Consider the following 18,785-nt stretch of genomic DNA (forward strand, 5'->3'; position numbering starts at 1 on the left):
TATTGACTGTAATCAGCAGCCTGTGAAAGCATATCGACAAAGAACAGGTGCGTGAGTGTGTGTGTTTCATTTTAGTTTTTAAAGGGAAGGGGAAAATGTGACAGCTGTTGCCTAGGCAACCACCTCACAAACTTACATGAACATTTTCACCTGGGCATGTAACAAAAGCACAAATAGCTGAACCTCTGAGATGGATCCTGAAAGGCCTACTGATTTCTGTTCAGTGATGAAGGGCCTGTGATAGATGAAAAAACATTTGGGGACAAAAACTCAGGTCATGTAAGCTCATCCCTGCCATTCAGCAACTGTCCTGTTCCTCTTTCTTAATCCTTTCACCGCTCTCCCTTTTGTTTGCAATCATTTTTGATCAAAGCTCAATCACAATCTCTTCCCCCGTCTCCCAGCTGGCAACGTGGGACTCTGATCGTGGGCTGAATGGCAGTCTGAGGGAGAACCGGGCTGAGCATGGCATGCAAGGAATTACTTTGAAAGTGGTGACCTTGCTGGTGAGTATTTCAATAAATCTGCTTCAGCTTCCCGCAGGTACAATCAGTGTGTTACCGATGTTAGGTTTGTCTTACAGTCACTGTAGAATAAAAAGCATGAAATGATTTTCATACGTTAAGTAGGACATGTTCATGGAATAACATTGCTATCAAGCAATCATTTCTCTTCCCCCTACAACACAGCTCTTGATGAAAAATGTTGTTTAAGCCACTCACCCCATTCTTAAGCCTAACCGTGACCTTAATGCTAATATCAATTCTGGCTGGTAGTAATTTCAGGAATGTTTATATGTGTATGCCTATGGTTCTGTAATAATATATGAAAATATGCATTATATGTTAATATGTAAAATATATAATATAGGAGTCAAAATGAGAGCTTGCTCTGGCAATATATAATCAGTAAACTTTGTGATTTTTGTCTCATCTCTCATCAGATATCAGTATTTTAGTCATGCAGACTCGGTTTTCGCTAGGGATTCTCTTAGGGTTTGATCTTTATTTATTGTCCAGTCTATCTTTGTTGTGGTCTCTCTAAATACAATTACACTGCACTAGCTTGAGTCTCAGATATTTCATCTGTCTGTATTTGAGTGTGCGGGGCCTGCTTCACAAACAGTCAATCTTGTTTGGTGGCGTTATGCTTTACTGCAAATTGCCCAGGTGAATTTAAAAAGGTAATTTCTGTCTGATGAGGCATCGCACGCTTCGCTGGCCATGGTGTAACAGGTCAGCTGAAACACTTCATTTAGATTAACCTGAGACCAAAGGGTCCCAGCTTTCACTGGTAAAAGTGTCACGTCAGCCAGTGCTTTGAATGTGACTGAAAACCAATCTGACCACGAGTCACGAACTGAACAGATGGATCCACCGCAGAAATAAGGTTTGCAATCAATAGTAAATCTTTTATTTGCAGAAATACGTCCAAACTTATTAGTCAGGCTCTGCTTTCATCTTTGCTTCCCCTTCAAATGAGTAAATGATAAGATTCAATCTAAATCTGTCTGACACTAATGCCAAATAATAGCTATGTCAGCTTTAAGCCTGTCCGTTACTGTCAAGATGCTGCGGGAGATACATTTGAATTGTGGGAAATGTAAGATTTTAATATCATTGTTTGATAAGATCTGCAAATGAATCCTGAAAGTTTGGGGTTTAAGCGACACTAAAGACATACAGAATTTTATACAACATATTATGTTACAAAAGATTTATATTTTGAATAAATGTTCAGATAAATGAACTTTTTTCAACACTGATAATAATAACAGTGTGGTAGCACTTTAGAATATGGTTCCATAATTAATGAATAACTACACAAGAACACACGAGTAACGCAATAATAGCACTCGAGTAACTACCACTAACTAACAGGAAACTCCAGTTTATGAATTAGTAAGTAATTGTGCATAGTCGATTGTGGTAGTTCACTATTAGTTATTAGTAACTGATATTTTTTCATATGTCCCAAAGAACTACTAAGAATTACTGTATACTGGTTCATAATTAATATAAATAATAAATAATGTATAATTAATTCTAAAGTGAAGGTCATGGTAATCCACTAGTAAAGACTCAAGCATTACCAAATACTCCAGAGGGATCAGTATTGTAAAGTGAAGATTATAATAACTCACTAGAAATTACTCAAGTCTTTGTAAGCCTTTGCAGGTTTTGTAAAGTATTGAATATTAGTTATTTAGGTGTTACATCATCCCTCTAAAGGAATGAATAGTTTTTGGATCAGTATTCCAAAGTGAAGATCGTGATAACTCTCTAGTAATTACTGAACCACTGTAAACTTTTGAGGTTTTTGTAAGGATTCTGGTTAGTAATTCACTTTGCTAGATTTAAATCATTACTAGTAGATTGCCATGATCTTGACTTTAGAATACGGATCCAAATATTTAGTAGTTTCTTCAGAAGAATGTAGTAACATTTGAGGCTTACTATCCAAAACCTTACATCTCAAATGCTTACAATGATGCCAGGTGATATTAGGAAGTTATGATGATTGATGATGATCCTTTAGAAAGATTTTGTCATTACTAGTGTGTTGCCATCATCTTAATTTTGGAATTAATTATTATGCATAATTGACATTAATTGTGAACCTGTAGAACCCATTAGTTCTTATGAGTTCTCCGGGATATATGAAAAAATGTTTTTGATTGGGAACTACCAGTTTCAAATGAGTGCTATTACTTACTAAATTGTTAATCAGAGTTTCTTGTTAGGTAATAGTAGTTACTACAATCTTAATAGTGCATTAGTCATTTGTTCCTGTGTAGTTATTCATTAATGACGAATCAGTATTTTAAAGTGTTACCAGCAATGTTTCTTGAGCGCTAAATCAGCTTATTAGAATGATTTCTGAAGGATCATGTAATACTGAAACTGGAGTAATACATTCATCTTGGCAATCACAGAAAAAAATTATATTTAAAATCATATTAAAATAGAAAGAACTAATTTTAAATGATAATAATTTAGATTTTTAACTGTATTTTTGATTAAAACCTAAATGGCCCCAAACTTTTGTGTGGGCAGAACAAGCTGAATATCTTTTTATCACTGCTTAATTTCAGTTCCAAAACAGGTTAACAAAGTATAATTAAATAAATTAACAAGTGAATCAAATGAACCTCTACATTTCTCTGTCTTCAGGAGGAGCCGTTCGTGATGGTGGCAGAAAACATTCTAGGCCAGCCCAAAAGATATAAGGGATTTTCCATAGATGTTCTAGACGCCCTGGCCAAAATTCTGGGCTTTAAGTATGAAATGTATCAAGTGGCTGATGGGAAATATGGTTCTCCTCAAGCCAACGGGTCTTGGAACGGAATGATTGGAGAACTGATTGGGAAGGTGAGACTCACATTTGACTATGTAAAACCGCATATTGATATTAGTTAGTTGTTAACTGCTTTGGGCACATATGTTTATGAAGGCATTGCACTTATTCAAATATACTGTCTTGCAACTCATACTGCCAGATTTCACTTGTGTTATTGTTACCTCAGACTGCATATTGATTTATTACTATTTAGAGAGCAGATGTGGCTATTTCAGCCATCACCATCACTCCTGAGCGTGAGAATGTGGTGGACTTCAGTAAACGCTATCTGGATTATTCTGTGGGAATCCTGATGACTAAAACAGAAGAGAGACTCAACATCTTCTCCTTGCTGGCTCCCTTTGACCTGGCTGTGTGGGCCTGCATTGCTGCTGCCATTCCTGTGGTGGGTGTCATGGTCTTTCTGCTCAGACGTGTTCAGTCTGTCCGCTCCCAGAATCCTCCTGGGCCCCACCAGCCTGCTTCTGTCACAACGTCCTTTCAAAGTGCCATCTGGATCGTCTATGGAGCCTTTGTGCAGCAAGGTGAGCTGGGTCACGTCACATGAACATGAGGAATGAGGTATCGCTGAATAGTCACCTCACTCGGATGGTACTATCAGTTGTTGACATTCTCATTTGCAGGGTTTTAAGACTTTTATTTTAAGAAAATATCTTTTCAGCAGAATATATAATTCTTTAAATATTTTACAGCACTAGAGACTTTGACAAAATATACTATTCTGTAACTCACAGCTGGATGTGTCTAAAGGTGCCTATGAAGAGAGTCGTGTTTCGTTGAGGTTTTAGATAAATGACTGCACTTTTCCATTCTGCGTAATCTGGGTATCTTGTAAATACCAGGCTGACTCTAAGTGTCTCTGTGCGCTTTCAGATGTAGCAAGTTAGACCAAGATGCAAGCAATTTACAGCAGCTGGTGAATGACATTTAATTTTTTTTTTTTTCTAAAGCTATTTGTCAATTTGTAATTATAAGCCTTGGTCCCATAAATTGATAATGAAACACACCGTGAGTAATTATGAAAATAGGTTTTGCATTTGGGTCACCTTTTTAAATAAACATTTGCTTGTCACTTACAAAGGACAACCATATGATTGCAGGTGCGCTGTACTGTTTGAATTGTGTCAGGGCTCCTAGTAACAACCCTTATTAAAAAGTAACACATCATGAACAAACAGCTCTGCTTAACAAGTGTTAGGAGCCTTAAAGAGATAGTTCACTCAGAATTAAAGAAATTACTTTTCATTTTTGAATGAACTTTCCGTTTATGAGCAAGCATGTTGTCCATCGTTTGTCCTCTCAAATGACCGGTGTGACTAGAGTGCAATTACTGTGAAATTAATACTTTTATTAAGAAAGGATCAAAAGCAACTGTGATTAAATACATTGGTATTATTATAAACATATTTATAATTCAAATAAATGCTGTCCTTCTGAACTTACTATTCATCAAATGAAAACAATGCATTAAGCAAGATATTAAGCAGAACAAACATTATCAGCATAATAATTATTACTTGAGCAGCAAATGAGCATATTAGAATGATTTCAGTAAGATCAAGAGTGGAGTCATGGCTGTTGAAAATTCTGCTTTTTTTAACTTACAAAATTTGACAGTATTACTCTTTTTACTATATTTTGATTCAATAATTGCAACCTTGATGAACATAAGAGACATCTTTCAAAAGCATCAAATGTCTTTCCAACCCAAAGGTTTTGAAATGGTAGTAGCTATTGTTTCCATTCATATAAAATTAGGCATATTTTCATTGGATCTAATGCTACTTTGTTGTAAATACAACTAATCATCATTAATGAAAAGATTTGTAACTATACTGTGAAGTCAGCTATTCTTACATGTCAGTGTAGAGGTGCATGTTTAGAACAAAAATGATTCAGAGATTCAAAGCACAAGCTCTTTTTTCTTGGAAGGTTAAATTTGAAATCTGTGCACTCTCAACCCTGTAATGAGCACGGTTGCCCACTTAACCTTTGACCTTTCCAATTACAGACTCTGTGGATATCCTTTCAGGCCTAGAGGGACATTTCAGATCTAAGATAATTTGGCTCAGAGTCCCAAAAGAAAACTTATAGCCCCTAACGAGCTCCATTGAGCATGATAGCAGCAGATCTTTTCCCTTCCCGTTTTATTCTCACCGTCTCGGTGTCAGTGATGACATTTCCAAGGCTGTGTGCGCTGGAGAGGAATATTGTGTTGACATTTCAGCGTAGGCTTATAAGGTGTTGAGCTTTTCTGAGAAAAACGGGTGATGGGAGAATGAATCTTATTACATGGCTGCAGTGCTGTGTCACTGCCAAAAAGCGGCGGGAAGAAAAATAATGGAAGGCTGAAATGAGATAAAATCACAGATGGGTTCAGTGATATAGACAAGGGGTCAAGATTTAGCTGGTTAGCATGAACCAGTTAGACCCTGCTGTCGAAAAAACCCTGCATTATACTCCATTCTTTGGGGGTTTTGTGTATCGTGCATGTTTGAATTGGTGTAAACAATGACAAACAATCCGTACAATGTTTCTCCTCTTCCTTGTGTTTGCAGGTGGTGAATCCTTTATGAGTTCAATGGCTCTCAGGATTGCAATGGGAAGCTGGTGGCTATTTACCCTCATTGTCTGCTCGTCCTACACAGCCAACCTGGCAGCCTACCTCACCGTATCCCGCATGGACAACGCTGTTCGGTAAGCTAACTTGTCCAGCTCTGTGTCTCAGTGCCAGAACTCCACACATCTGCAGATGCTTGTCCATATGCAGGCTTGTAAACCCTGACTCATCACGCTGTTGACCACATGGTGTGTCACAGAGCCTTATTAGAGCTGTCACATCTCTAAACGTAGCTCCAGGTTAGGATATCACGTCACTGGACTGCATTCATTAGCATCAGATTAGGGCCTGCACGACTGCTCATTTTTGCTAGTTGACTAGTCATTCAAAAAAGCAGTCGATTAGTCTATCGGTCAGTGTTTACCTTATGTAAATGCACTGTTCTGTTCAGAAAAGTTCAACATTGGGTTAATGGAGTACGCAGGGTGAGAAAGTGTCTTCTAGTTGATGTTGGATAGAGAACACGAAAATGTGTGTATCTTCATTATTACATGGCTGCAGTCTAGTAAGGAACATGAAGGAGGGAAAATGACATAAAATCACAGAGGGATCGATAAGGGTTCCAGGTTTAGCTGGTTAGCATGAGGACCAACGCTGTACCGAAAAGTGTGTTTTTCTGTAATTTGCGTAAAATATCAAGCACGTTTGATATTCTCAGTCCGGATTAATTCAAAGACCATCTGAGACTGTGCTCATCATACACTGCACTATTTTATGTGAAATTAGCAGTCTTTCTGAAAATGTTAAAATATGCAAACTGACTATTCATCAACTTGTTCGCACTGTAAATCAGGGCAAAACCCTGTCATGAAGTGTTCGAGCATTAGATATCATTTTTTGGGGTGTTTTTTTTATGAGAAATTTGACTTGTGTGTCAGTGTGCTTAATGGACTTAGATTATCTCAGATGTCCACAGTAGCATTGTTTTTTGCTTAAAAACCTTTTGAACACAAAGCTCTAGTTTAATTTTATTTTTAAAGTGCCCCTATTATGGCTAATCAATGGTTCATATTTTGGTATTGTGAGTGCCTAACAATAAGCTGACGTGCATGCAAGGTCAAAAAACACTTTCATTGTCGTATTTTGTCCCATTGTCCCATATTTGCTCAAAGATTCCCAAATGATTTTTGAGCACCTGATGAAGCAGCGTTTGTGAGCGCATTGCTGCTTTGTGTACAGCAATACCAGGGACCTATTACCTATTTTTACTGCTCCAAAACTGGCACCTAGTGGCAAAGAAATTATTTGCACTTTCATTCAGACCAACACAAAAAGACCAACAAGTAGGTGGGCAATATCCTGTTGTTTCACGCTAACATCTACATGAAACAACTTGGAATTAATTTTAAAAACAGCTAGTTTCAATTATTCAGAGTAGATTCTTTCTTCTGAGAGAAAATAAATGTATACACAGTGCACTTCAGTGACGTTTATATTTAGTTAGAGCTGTATTGCACAATGCATGAAAGATCATTTAAAAAATACATGATAGGGGCACTGTATCACTATATAAAACAAACCATTTAGTCATTTCAAGAAGAGAGAAAAAAATAATTGATACTGACCCAACATGACGGTAACTAGACTTATTTCAACAGCAACTAGACTAACAATGTTAAACTTACTTAGAAGTAAGTCTAAAATTGAAAAAAAGAACATTGTCAACTAGTCAACTAAATGCTTCATATTTCTTCAAATTAAATTTGAGATCACAGCATGCCGGCTGTCTCTTAGAGACCACATTGGTCCTTCACTTCCCAGCAGGGAGCTCACAGTTCCTGACATTCTCCATAAATTCTACTAAAGGTCGCTTCATATTAAAATCCTCTCTTTTTTTCCTCCTTTGTGTAGACGTCAGAACCTTTTCTTCTCCTTTTATGTGTTCTAGGTATTTTGTCAATTCTAGGCTGCTCCCACTTCAGAGAAATCTCATGCACACATTGTTATAAACACACATGTCTTATATATATATATATATATATATATATATATATATATATATGCACACACACACCGCTTACAACTGTCAGATAGCATAAACAATGTGCCACAAAAGAGCTGCAGTGATTCTTTTCTTTCTCCCTCACTACAGAAGAATAATTGCGTTGCCACAGCACAAATAAATGCTCTCTCTGCTTTAAATCCTTCCTCTTATTTGACTATGGGAGTTGTTTTATATGAACTGGTAATGCCCTACCAGATGTGCAAATAGTATCCTCCTGCCTCTGTAAATGTTATCTGCCTGCTCATTGAATTCAGCCCTCTCAGCTCAACTGAAAACAAAAGATTGGAGACGCATATTGTATTCTATCCCTGAATTCAGACTATGTACTCCTGGTTAGTTCACCAGTGAAAAGCCCAAAGGTTCAGCTTTAGAACATTAATGAAGAGTTTGGTATACGGCCACATTTCTTATTCAGCTCTTGTGAGTATGTGTGTGTGTTTGTTGAGGCTCTGGGGGATTATTTCTTCCGTCTATCAGTGGCAGCATCCACAGCTGCTATGGTTGTGCTAATCACCTTGTTTGTAACTGTTATTAAAATCAGGCATCTCTGCTGGTGCATGATACGGTATCGTTAGCATGCTGGGAGCCCACTGGGAGTCTTTCATATCTCTCACCAGCCTTAGATGTAAAATGGGATTCAGGCTTGATAAACGTGTTCAGAGGTTCCCAAATGCCCAGCCTCACTCTGCAGTGGACTGTGATGGAAGCGATGGAAGCATCCAAAGTGCTGGTGAATTTGTATGCTATATAAAAGTTACCGGATGTGTAAATTTGTTTATAAAATGTAGGTCTACTATTTAGCATTGTGTTTGTAAACCATTTTATGCACATTTAGTGACCCTTTTAATTTGCATGATTTATGAAGCGTAACTTTTTTGGGGGGCTTCAGAACACATAATTAAGCCTGAGCGTGGTTTAAAACTGCACCATTTTTCTATGCTTAGTTGGATGTAGGGCATCTAGAACATTCTCATACAAAAACAAAAACAAGATAATGGATCACATCCAAATTCATTTCCCCATTACGGCTAATAATGCATTTTACAGAGCACCTCTATTGATTTGTTCTGCAGAGGCCGGCTGAAAGAATCTCAGAGGCATGGAGTTTGTACTTACCTGCCGGGTATCCTGGGAAATTTCCTTGCATGTTTAGGATTGTCAGTTTTACACGAAACATTGTACATAATATGCTGATTAAGAATCCATTATTTAAACATATATTTAAAACTGCAATGTCTAGCAGTTTATTTTATCTGATTTATTCAACACTAGTGTTATGACCAGTTCGTGAAACAGCCCTGTGTTTATTCTCTTCCATTCAGTTGAACACTGTCTAGTTCTTTTTGAACACAAAAACACATCCTGTGTTAACAGCTCATTACGTATAGTCTGCCTGCTCTCAATAAGTGTGGTTATGTAAAGTGTGTTGTCTATAGTAGCACATGGATCACAGATTATAATTAAATCTATGGGTTTTTTTAACACATTAGCTATTTTTAGTCTCACTCCATAAGATGTCAAGTTGCTTTATGGTCATTGACTGAACCTTTTTTTATAACCACTAGCCACAAGCAGCACAATAAAAACACTGACCTCATGTATGTGTATGTATATATATATATATATATATATATATATATATATATATATATATATATATATATATATATACACACACACACACACACACACACACACACACAAGATTGCATAAGAACTCAAGACTCAATAACTTCCATAACACATTTTTCATTGTTTTCTAGCATGTTAAAACCTGAAAATAAAATAAAATTGCTAGCGATACTGATGTACAAAGCAGTTTATTTCAAATGTTTTTTTGTAAGAGGTCTATAATTCTTATCAAGGCAGATCAGAAAAAGCAATAAAATACTAATCATTTAAAATATATTTACAATTTAAAAGAACTGCTTTTTCATTCGATTAAATTTCAAAATGTAATTTAATCTTGTGATAGAAAAGCTGAATTTTTAGTAGTCATTACTTCAGTCTTCAATGTCACTGATCATTGATTTGGTGCACAAGACACTGTTTTATTATCATCAGTGTTAAAAACATTGTGCTGCTTTGCCTTATTTATTTATTTGAAAGAAACTATTTTTTAAAGATATTTTCAGAATTAAAAGTTTAAAAGAATCGCATCTATTTGAATAGAATAAAAAAAAACATTTTTGTAAATTTGAACAAAAACAAAAAATTGTCACGCTGTGGTTCAGAGAGAAGGAGCGCTAGACGAGCATATAACATAAATAGTCTTTTAATCTTCTACACACGAAATAAACAATATAGTTGCAGGCAGGCAGACAGAACAAAAACCACACATTAAAGACAATCTGAACGGAAACAAACTGGACTTAAATACCAAAATTAATGAGACACACCTGAAGACAATGATACAATTACCTGAAATGATAAGTAGGGCATACAGAGCACGTGGGACAAGAAAACAACAACACAGAGTCCAAAGATGTGACATAAACCTGCTTTACCACAGCTTACGAAAGAAATGGTCAATTTCAGAACTGCAACATTTCTCAGGAAGGTTAAAACTCTACAAAAGCTGCTCAGAAGGGTTTGCAGTATAAATGACTATATCATCTCAATACAATGAGATGACACCATGCGTAACACATTTCCAGAGTTTTTTTTTTCTCCTCCAGCTGTAGCAGTATCACTATAATTAAACTGATTAATTGTTCTGATTTTATCTTCTCAAGATGAACAATCTGACTCATTGAATCTGCAAATAATTGTGCGGTCCTGTTAAATAGCCTTGTCAAGGGTGATAGAAGATGCTTATCTCTACATGAAATCACTCCCCACTAAAACCAGAAGGAGAAGCAGCACAGTGTCATTACGCAAGAGGGAAGAGCAGGCGGCTGTCCTATAAACATCACATGGACTGCATGACATCGGAAGTTGCAGATGGAAGACAGCAGCTGTGAACTGCAAAATCATTTAGAACTGTATTTTGTCAGGGGGATTTTTAACACCCCAAATAATTCAAATAATTCATGAATACATCATGTTTATGCATTCATTCATTGTCTGTGACAGTTTTAGTGTTGTTGTGTCTAGTCTGCCTTTTCATTAGTGATTGATTGTTGCATGAGCTCTTTTATTGTTTAAAGTGGAGTATTGTTGCGCCTATTGGTCTGGCTTCTAACTCGACTGTACTTTTTTTTATTATGCAAATAGTGATGATTTGTTTTTGGTTTTGTTTTTCTAGACCCTTTTAAAGTCTATATTAAATGTGTGGACAAGAATGTCTGTGATTGTTATAATCTGTCCACAGCCATCTGAACTGAAAACACATTACATAAACTACTTCCATCCTACCAACTGCTGCATATTTATCAAATTTAATTAAAGCTTTTGACAGTATTTTAAATAACAAAGCGGCCATCCAACCCAAACATCACTTTAAAAAAAAAGAAAAAGCATGCATACTACATGCATACATAAGAAGAAGAGCAGATGTAAACCAGACAAATATTTTCATGTTTTTAGACTGGTGCTTATAGAGCCAGGTCAAGCAAAGCAGTAATGGTAGTGTTAGATAAGGGACTTTCATTAACCCCCATATTACCCTATAGAAATGCAGCATATCAGTAGCTCGAACTCACCTCTCTTTGATTCATGAACGCATTTAGGAGGAATAGAGTCATGGAGAGGTGAAGGACATTGTCTCTCTTATAATTTAATTAAATTGTTTTACTTTATTTCAGAGAAGAGACAGCAAGTTGTGAATGCATTTTAGATTCTAAGCTACATAAAACTATAGGCAATACTAAAATAATAATCATTTTAAAATAAACTGTCTGAAATGTCATTAAAAAATAAGCAGGTCCTTCTGAGCCACACCATTTTCCAAATATTTAATTCCATTAATTGTGATTTATTTCTCTTCGTTTTTATTTAGTTCCTGTTCTTTAAATCTTTACAGTCATGGTAATAAATCTTTGCTCACTCTTCGAGAGCAATTAAAAATAAAGTGAAATAATAGTATCTATGTGTGTACACTGTTACAAGTTATTCAATTGGTTGAAAAGCTCCATATGATATGCCTAAATGGTTGGTTCCGGCGAGAGTATTTTTTTAATTGTTTAATGCTCCTTTCACACTGTTTACGCAGGTTGTGAAATGTACCATTCACAGCTTTTTGTTGGTGTTGTTTAAAGCATATCTAGCCCTCCAGATTGTTTAAAAACTAAAATAATAAATCAAATCATCCAGCACATGACAGTGAACACAGTGGCAATTTCTCAAACACATTCTGAACATCAGGCATCAATAATTCTGAGCATACAGTATGTTAATTGGCTAAATTGCATTCCTCCACATTCTGTTGTCATATCTGTTTTTTTAATATATTGTGCACTTTAAATAACATATGTAACTTTTGTGTCTTTTATTACTTTTCTTCTCAATCCAGAACATTTCAAGACCTTTCCAAGCAGACAGAGCTGAGCTACGGAACGGTGAGAGACTCTGCTGTGTTCCAGTATTTCAGGGTGAAGGGCACGAACCCCTTGGAGCAAGACAGCACTTTCGCCGAGCTGTGGAGAACTATCAATAAAAATCAGGGACAGGACAACTCTGTGACCTCTCCTGCTGAAGGCATCCGCAAGGTATCAGACACAGAGTACTGTTACTTACAGATGAGGTGGAAGGGAGATCAAGAGTCCGCATGTGTGGCCTAATCCAAACTTTATGATGCCAAGGACCCCTAAATATCAAAGCAGCTGTTTATTTTTACAGGAAATATAAATGCATTTATAATGTATAATATATATATATAATGAATATATACAGTACACATACATGTTATATAATCCAAAACTTTTTCTGATGTGATTAATCATTTCACAGAAGTATATATATATATATATATATATATATATATATATATATATATATATATATATATACACACACACACACACACACACAGCACATGAAACAGACTAAGAGGAGCTATTATTAAACTGAAAAGCTCAATCCTTTCAAATCTGCACCAATCATGTTAATCAGAGTGGAGAGCTGTCCGTGGTTCTGAATTTCTGCTGTACAGTAGTTCATAAAAGGTGTCCGTGGTACTAGTAAGAGCTTTTCTTTGCACTAGACCATGTTCATGAGGCTGGCTGGCTATCTGTAGCTCATTGTAATCCAAAGCATATCTCACAGAACACAAAAAGAGCCCAGCAGTAAATTGCAGTCTGTTTAGGATTGAAACAGGACAATTCTGGCATCTTGCATCATTAAAAAGAGAAAGGGAAATGTAGCATGCAAGTCGGATAGAAAACATGAGAAAACTGCCTTAGACTATCAAGAAAAATATTCAAAGCTCAGACATTGCTATATCCATCCATATTGCGCAAGTCATAAAAATTATTCATATGCTGCTGAGTGCATTCATTTATCTGTGCTTTTTTTGGTAAAACTTTCACTTTGTATACAAACTGTTGCTGATGCCAAGAGAATGTTTAAGACGCTTGATATCCACATCAAGCCCTTTAATAAAACTTTAAAAAATTGCAGCTATTGAATTTCATAGCTCATCTTATTGTCACATATCCACCGGCATGCTATTTGCAGGAGACATCACCAAACCATGAATTTCTTTATGAGAGTTTTTCAGCCCAGTTACATAACTGGCTATTAAGTTAACAATTCAGCAGGCTCCGAATTGATTTCTTAAGCAGAATAATGAAAAGAGATAAGACACAGAGAAATTGAGGCCTGTACGGTTGCACCCCCGCACATTGGATAGTGTTGAATAATGCTATTGTCAGGCCATCCATGCTGAAGTGTTTAACTGCCAGTAATTGCCCAACAGATTCACATATATACTAGTGTTTCTTCAACTGTGGTCACTTTTGTCCCGGTGGACTAGAAAATAAATTCTCTCACAGCAAACATTTCACACCCTCACTAGTATCATTTTTTTGCTAACAATGTCCAGTAGTATATGGACATTTGTCACTGTAGAATGTTTCTGATTTGATGTATTTTCCCCCCTAAAATGCTTTTTGCAAAATAAAATTTTACATTTGCTAAGGAACATTTTGAAGCTATGCCACACTACAGTTTAGTTGTTAGCATTAAATTAAGTGAAAGTACATTTATGTAACAAGTTTTCTATTTGAAATGTAATTGCAGTTTTTTTTTTTATTTCTGCTCATCAAAGAATCCCCCCAAAAACAGCAAAAACATCATTAGTAATTAGGAACTATTAGTAATGACTAAGCCCCAATAATAATTGATAATAACTAGCCATCAAATCAGCATGTTAGAATAATTTCTGAAGGATCATGTGACACTGAAAGAAAATAGCAGCTGAAAAGTCAGCTTTGTCATCTCAGGAATAAATTACATTTTAAAATACATTCCACTTGTATACATTTGAAAGACTTGCTATCAATGCTTTAATAGGTTGAGAGTATCCAAATCCTACTAATGGATGTGCACTTGAAAGACAAATTGTAAATATCACTTCAGGCAGTGACAGATATTTGTAGCACTTTAAAAAGAGATAGGGAAAATTTCATGTTTATATGGAAGAGCCAGGAGACAGTATAGCTTCTTTGTCATTTCTTCTTTGACATCCTTTTTTTTTCCCTTTGTACTTGTCATATGAAAGTTTGTCATGACTGTGTAGTAGCGATAGAGCCTGAGTTTAAAAGAAACAGAAAGGAAAGCGGACGCGTGTGCTGCTTTATTTCGTGTGGTGGGGGAAGGGAGGGAAAGCCATTTTCCCAAGAGACAGTGAAATCTCTTGAAAAAGAAAGCGGGGGAGGCTAGTTTCCAGAGAAGAAACAAGTTCAAAGCCATCTCATGACTTTCAGTGAAATATAAACATCTTTCATTTTGAATGATGTCTGTGACCTGTCTGACAAGAACTGAGTGACTGAAAGGAGAAGCTCTCCATCTCAAGATAACCTCCAGATGTGTGTATTATCAAAAACACAAAATGTTCAGCCATACATGGGCAAATTAAACATTGTATCGTGTGTGTGTGTGTGTGTGTGTGTGTGTGTGGTTTCTCTCAGGTGAAGCGGGATCCGTATGCCTTCCTGTGGGACATGGCAGTGTTAGAGTATGCCGCTCTGACAGATGATGATTGTACGCTGGTGGTCACAGGAAACAGCATGAGCAGCAAAGGATATGGCCTGGCTCTGCAGCACGGCAGCCCCTACAGAGATCTCTTCTCGCAGAAGTGAGCGAGTGTATATGTGCGATATGATCAGAAAGAACGATACAAGTCGTTAAACTGGCTGAAGGATAGACACCATCGTTTCAATCATTTCGAGTCAATATCAAGCTCCAAAGCTTCGCAAACATCACACTGCATGACTGTGATGGATTGTTTCCCTTTTTCTTTCATCATCTGTCCTTTCTCTCATTTACATTACATTTATTTCCTTGGCAGACGCAGTCTTGCCGGAGAACCCATGAATCGTGTTGAATCACCAGTGTCTGCTTCTTTGCGCATTTATCTTCATTCCCACCCATCCTTTCTTCTCTCCACTGGCTTTAAAGCACCTCACCCTGCAGCCCTTCATTTGTTTGACTATAATTTGCATTCATATTTTCAGCTCGTACCGATGCTCCGCTCACATACTAATTAGCTTTAGGGAGGTAAGCTCGTCGGCAATTAATAATTCACATATCAGGAACATCGGGGCATCGAAATGCATTTTCATGACGGATTCTCTACAATCACCTTTTGGCCTGTTATGGGGAATTAGAATCAAACATGTTTTAAATTAATACCCAGGACAATTGCAGTTGAACAGACTTTATTTTTCAACCTTTGACATTTCCGTTGCTATCATTAGTTATTGACCTTTTCCTCTGGATTCTTTACAATCGCGTCCGCTTTCTGAACGTCTGCTGCATTGAAATGTATAACTACTATGAAAACCTGTCAAGGAATAAAGAGAAAGCTAATTAATAAGCTCTATAAAAGACCAAATGTTCATTGCCACTGCCGAAGTGTTTTTTTTTTTTGTGATTTACAAAGTTTGTCAACACTATTTAAAAAAAACTTTTATCTCCTTTTTTATATTGAGAAGATAATTACCTCACTTTTTACATTTGAAAACCATAAGTATTTTATTTTTCCATCATTTGTTCTTGGTCATGCTTCATGGCCAGTTAATGTTATACAGGGTTTGGACAAAATTGTGTGTAAACAAAATACATGACTATTGCAGCAATGGGACATAAAACATCAGCATTCACCTTGAAGGCCAGAAAAAGCCACTTCACAAAGACAGCATCCATGAAAGAGCTGCAATTGCTGAAGCATTAATCACAGGTACCAATATAAAAATGCCAAAGATGTTGTCATGATCACAAAACCTGTACAGCTGGAACACCAGGATGAACTTCAACATCTAAAGCAACTGACAGATTATAAACAAAATGGAAAAATGTGTATGAATCTATTCCAAGACATCTGGAAGCTGTTTAAAATGCAAAATGCAGTAAAACCCCATATTGCTTATTTCTCAAATGTTCCCATTATTTTATCCAACCCTGTTATTTGTCTCATAATCACCTGTGAGTCCTATTTTGTTCTGGACTTTCCTCTTGTGCTAAAATTTACAACAAGTAGAACAAGAACAGGCAAAACCAATCATTTCAGTATGTTTTTTTTTTATTATTATTTTTGTCCTTCAGATGAAAGTAATGACAGATTTGTAGCTCAGCCCTCTTAACAATCCATTTGTTTTCACTTCAGGATCCTTGACCTGCAGGAGAAAGGAGACCTTGACATACTAAAGCAGAAGTGGTGGCCACGCAAAGGTCGTTGCGACCTGGACAAGCACGCGGAGCCCCAGCCGGAGGGCCGTGCCCTGAGACTGCACAGCTTTGCTGGGGTCTTTTGCATCCTAGCGGCAGGGCTGCTCCTGGCCTGCCTGGTGGCCGCTCTGGAGTCATGGTGGAACGGGCCACGCTGTCAGCGGGCACAGCCCAAAGAGGTGACCCCACAGGCGGCCAAACTACGGCCAACCCCTGCCCACCGCGCCCAGGACTGTACAGCCACTGCCACACTCTACTTTATGGATCCAGACGCCACTGACGCAAGCCCGATTTAGTCGAGCTCCAGTACACCCAGCTATAGGTGTGACTATTAAGAACTTACTGCCTCCCATTTGCTGAAGTGTTGCCAAAGAGAAGGCAAGAGGGAAGGGTGAAGGGGGGAGGGAGCCACTTAAGAAAAAATAGATCAAATCTTTGATTATTGAAAGGGATAGTCTACCCAAAAATTAAAAACAGTCATCATTTACTCACTCTCATGTTGTTCCAATTCCATATGAATTGTCTTCTACGGAACACAAAAGAAATTTTGAAGAATGTTTAAAGTTGACATTTAATATAAATTCACCATATCTATTTTAATATTATTGATCTTATGGGGTGAATGTTTATTTATTTCTATTAGGATCTCTGATCTTCCAGTAAAACACCATTCTTCAATTTATTTATACTTTTTTTTCTTTGATAATGTTATACTCAAATGTACATGAAATTTGTAAAAAGTTCTTTAGTAGTTTGTAGTTTGATTTGTGACTTGAAAGTTTTAGTGCCTATTATCATGGCCACAATCAGCTAAAACATTCTTCTACATAGCTTCTTTTGTGTTTCACAGAAGAAAGGAATTCATGAGTTTGGAACCACAGAAAATGATGAACAGAATTTTCTTTGTTTGGATGTACTATCCCTATAAGTGGAGATGATAGTTTTCGTATTTAAACCCATTAGCTCTGTGTTATGGGCAACTACAAATATTGCTGTTTCCAAGTAGCTTTCTGCATACGAACGTCCCCAATTTGCAATATCAGTCAATTATAGCCTACTACTTCTGCTGCTTCTGCTAGGTTGTTAGGGCAAAGGTTGTACCTGGATCCCTAAACTAAAGTGTGTGCAATGAGAAAGCCAGTGACTTATTGACTTATGTTCAAGTGTTCTACAGTTACTCTTCCGTCCTTGTCTCCTCTCCTTCTCTCTTTTCCCTTTGGTGATATCTTGAGCCGAGGCAAGCATATTGGTGAGAGCAACAGCTCATAAACCACATATTATAGTTGGGGAACGTTGATTGTCGATAACGTGATATAAAATTTTACAGACATTACAGACAACTGCTTGAAATGTGACTTAAATGTGATTTAAATTAATAACACATAAAGAGATAAGAATTTTTTACTAGCTTTCAAACTATATTGCTTTCACCAACCAACTCCTTGTTCTCGCTTTAAGGTGCTCAGTCTGCCATATGCCTGTACAACTTGAGTGTTTCTTTTATGTATGGTTTTGTTTGGTTTATGATACACTGTAAGAAGCGAGTCATTGGAGCTCTGGCAAGCAATAAGAACCACACGATAACCAACTTGACACATTTTACGTTTTATATCCCTCTCTGTGTCTTCTTATTGCAATTATATGCCAATGTCCAGGCAGTCACGGGTTCTCTATGGTCTCATACAGGACACTAAGGGCTGCACTCTGGAGATGGCGTCTGGGTCATTGGCATATAATGAAATTGCAACTGCTGCAGGATGCGCACGGGACGTTTGGCCAGAGAGAGAAAGAGACTGGGAAGACACGCAGGCTTTTTACACAGGTCAGCCGAGACCTGAGCAGGGATACCTGTCAGTGGGGTGAACAGGGCTTGATAATGTAGAGTCATTGAGAGGAAGGACAAGCGTCCTCCTGGAGCGGGTTAGGGCTCCAAATCAATCAGATTATATATGAGGATGTGGGTGGAGCGGT

The 18,785-nt window shown here is 37.1% G+C and overlaps 1 protein-coding gene across 2 annotated transcripts in view; it reads left to right on the forward strand.

The window, feature by feature from the left end:
* Positions 1 to 18,785, forward strand: part of grid1a (glutamate receptor, ionotropic, delta 1a) — a 200,163-nt gene that overhangs the window by 178,494 nt on the left and 2,884 nt on the right. The window contains exons 9-16 of one of the 2 annotated variants that reach the window (XM_043263726.1): positions 405 to 506; positions 3,174 to 3,371; positions 3,554 to 3,884; positions 5,919 to 6,057; positions 12,439 to 12,634; positions 15,056 to 15,222; positions 16,753 to 16,993; positions 18,501 to 18,636. In XM_043263726.1, coding sequence (XP_043119661.1) covers positions 405 to 506; positions 3,174 to 3,371; positions 3,554 to 3,884; positions 5,919 to 6,057; positions 12,439 to 12,634; positions 15,056 to 15,222; positions 16,753 to 16,993; positions 18,501 to 18,636 — 1,510 coding nt within the window. The remainder of the gene's footprint in view (positions 1 to 404; positions 507 to 3,173; positions 3,372 to 3,553; positions 3,885 to 5,918; positions 6,058 to 12,438; positions 12,635 to 15,055; positions 15,223 to 16,752; positions 16,994 to 18,500; positions 18,637 to 18,785) is intronic. The other variant, XM_043263727.1, reaches the window with a different exon arrangement.

This window comes from Puntigrus tetrazona, chromosome 17 (assembly GCF_018831695.1).
Source record: "Puntigrus tetrazona isolate hp1 chromosome 17, ASM1883169v1, whole genome shotgun sequence".
Classification (NCBI taxonomy): Eukaryota; Metazoa; Chordata; class Actinopteri; order Cypriniformes; family Cyprinidae; genus Puntigrus; species Puntigrus tetrazona.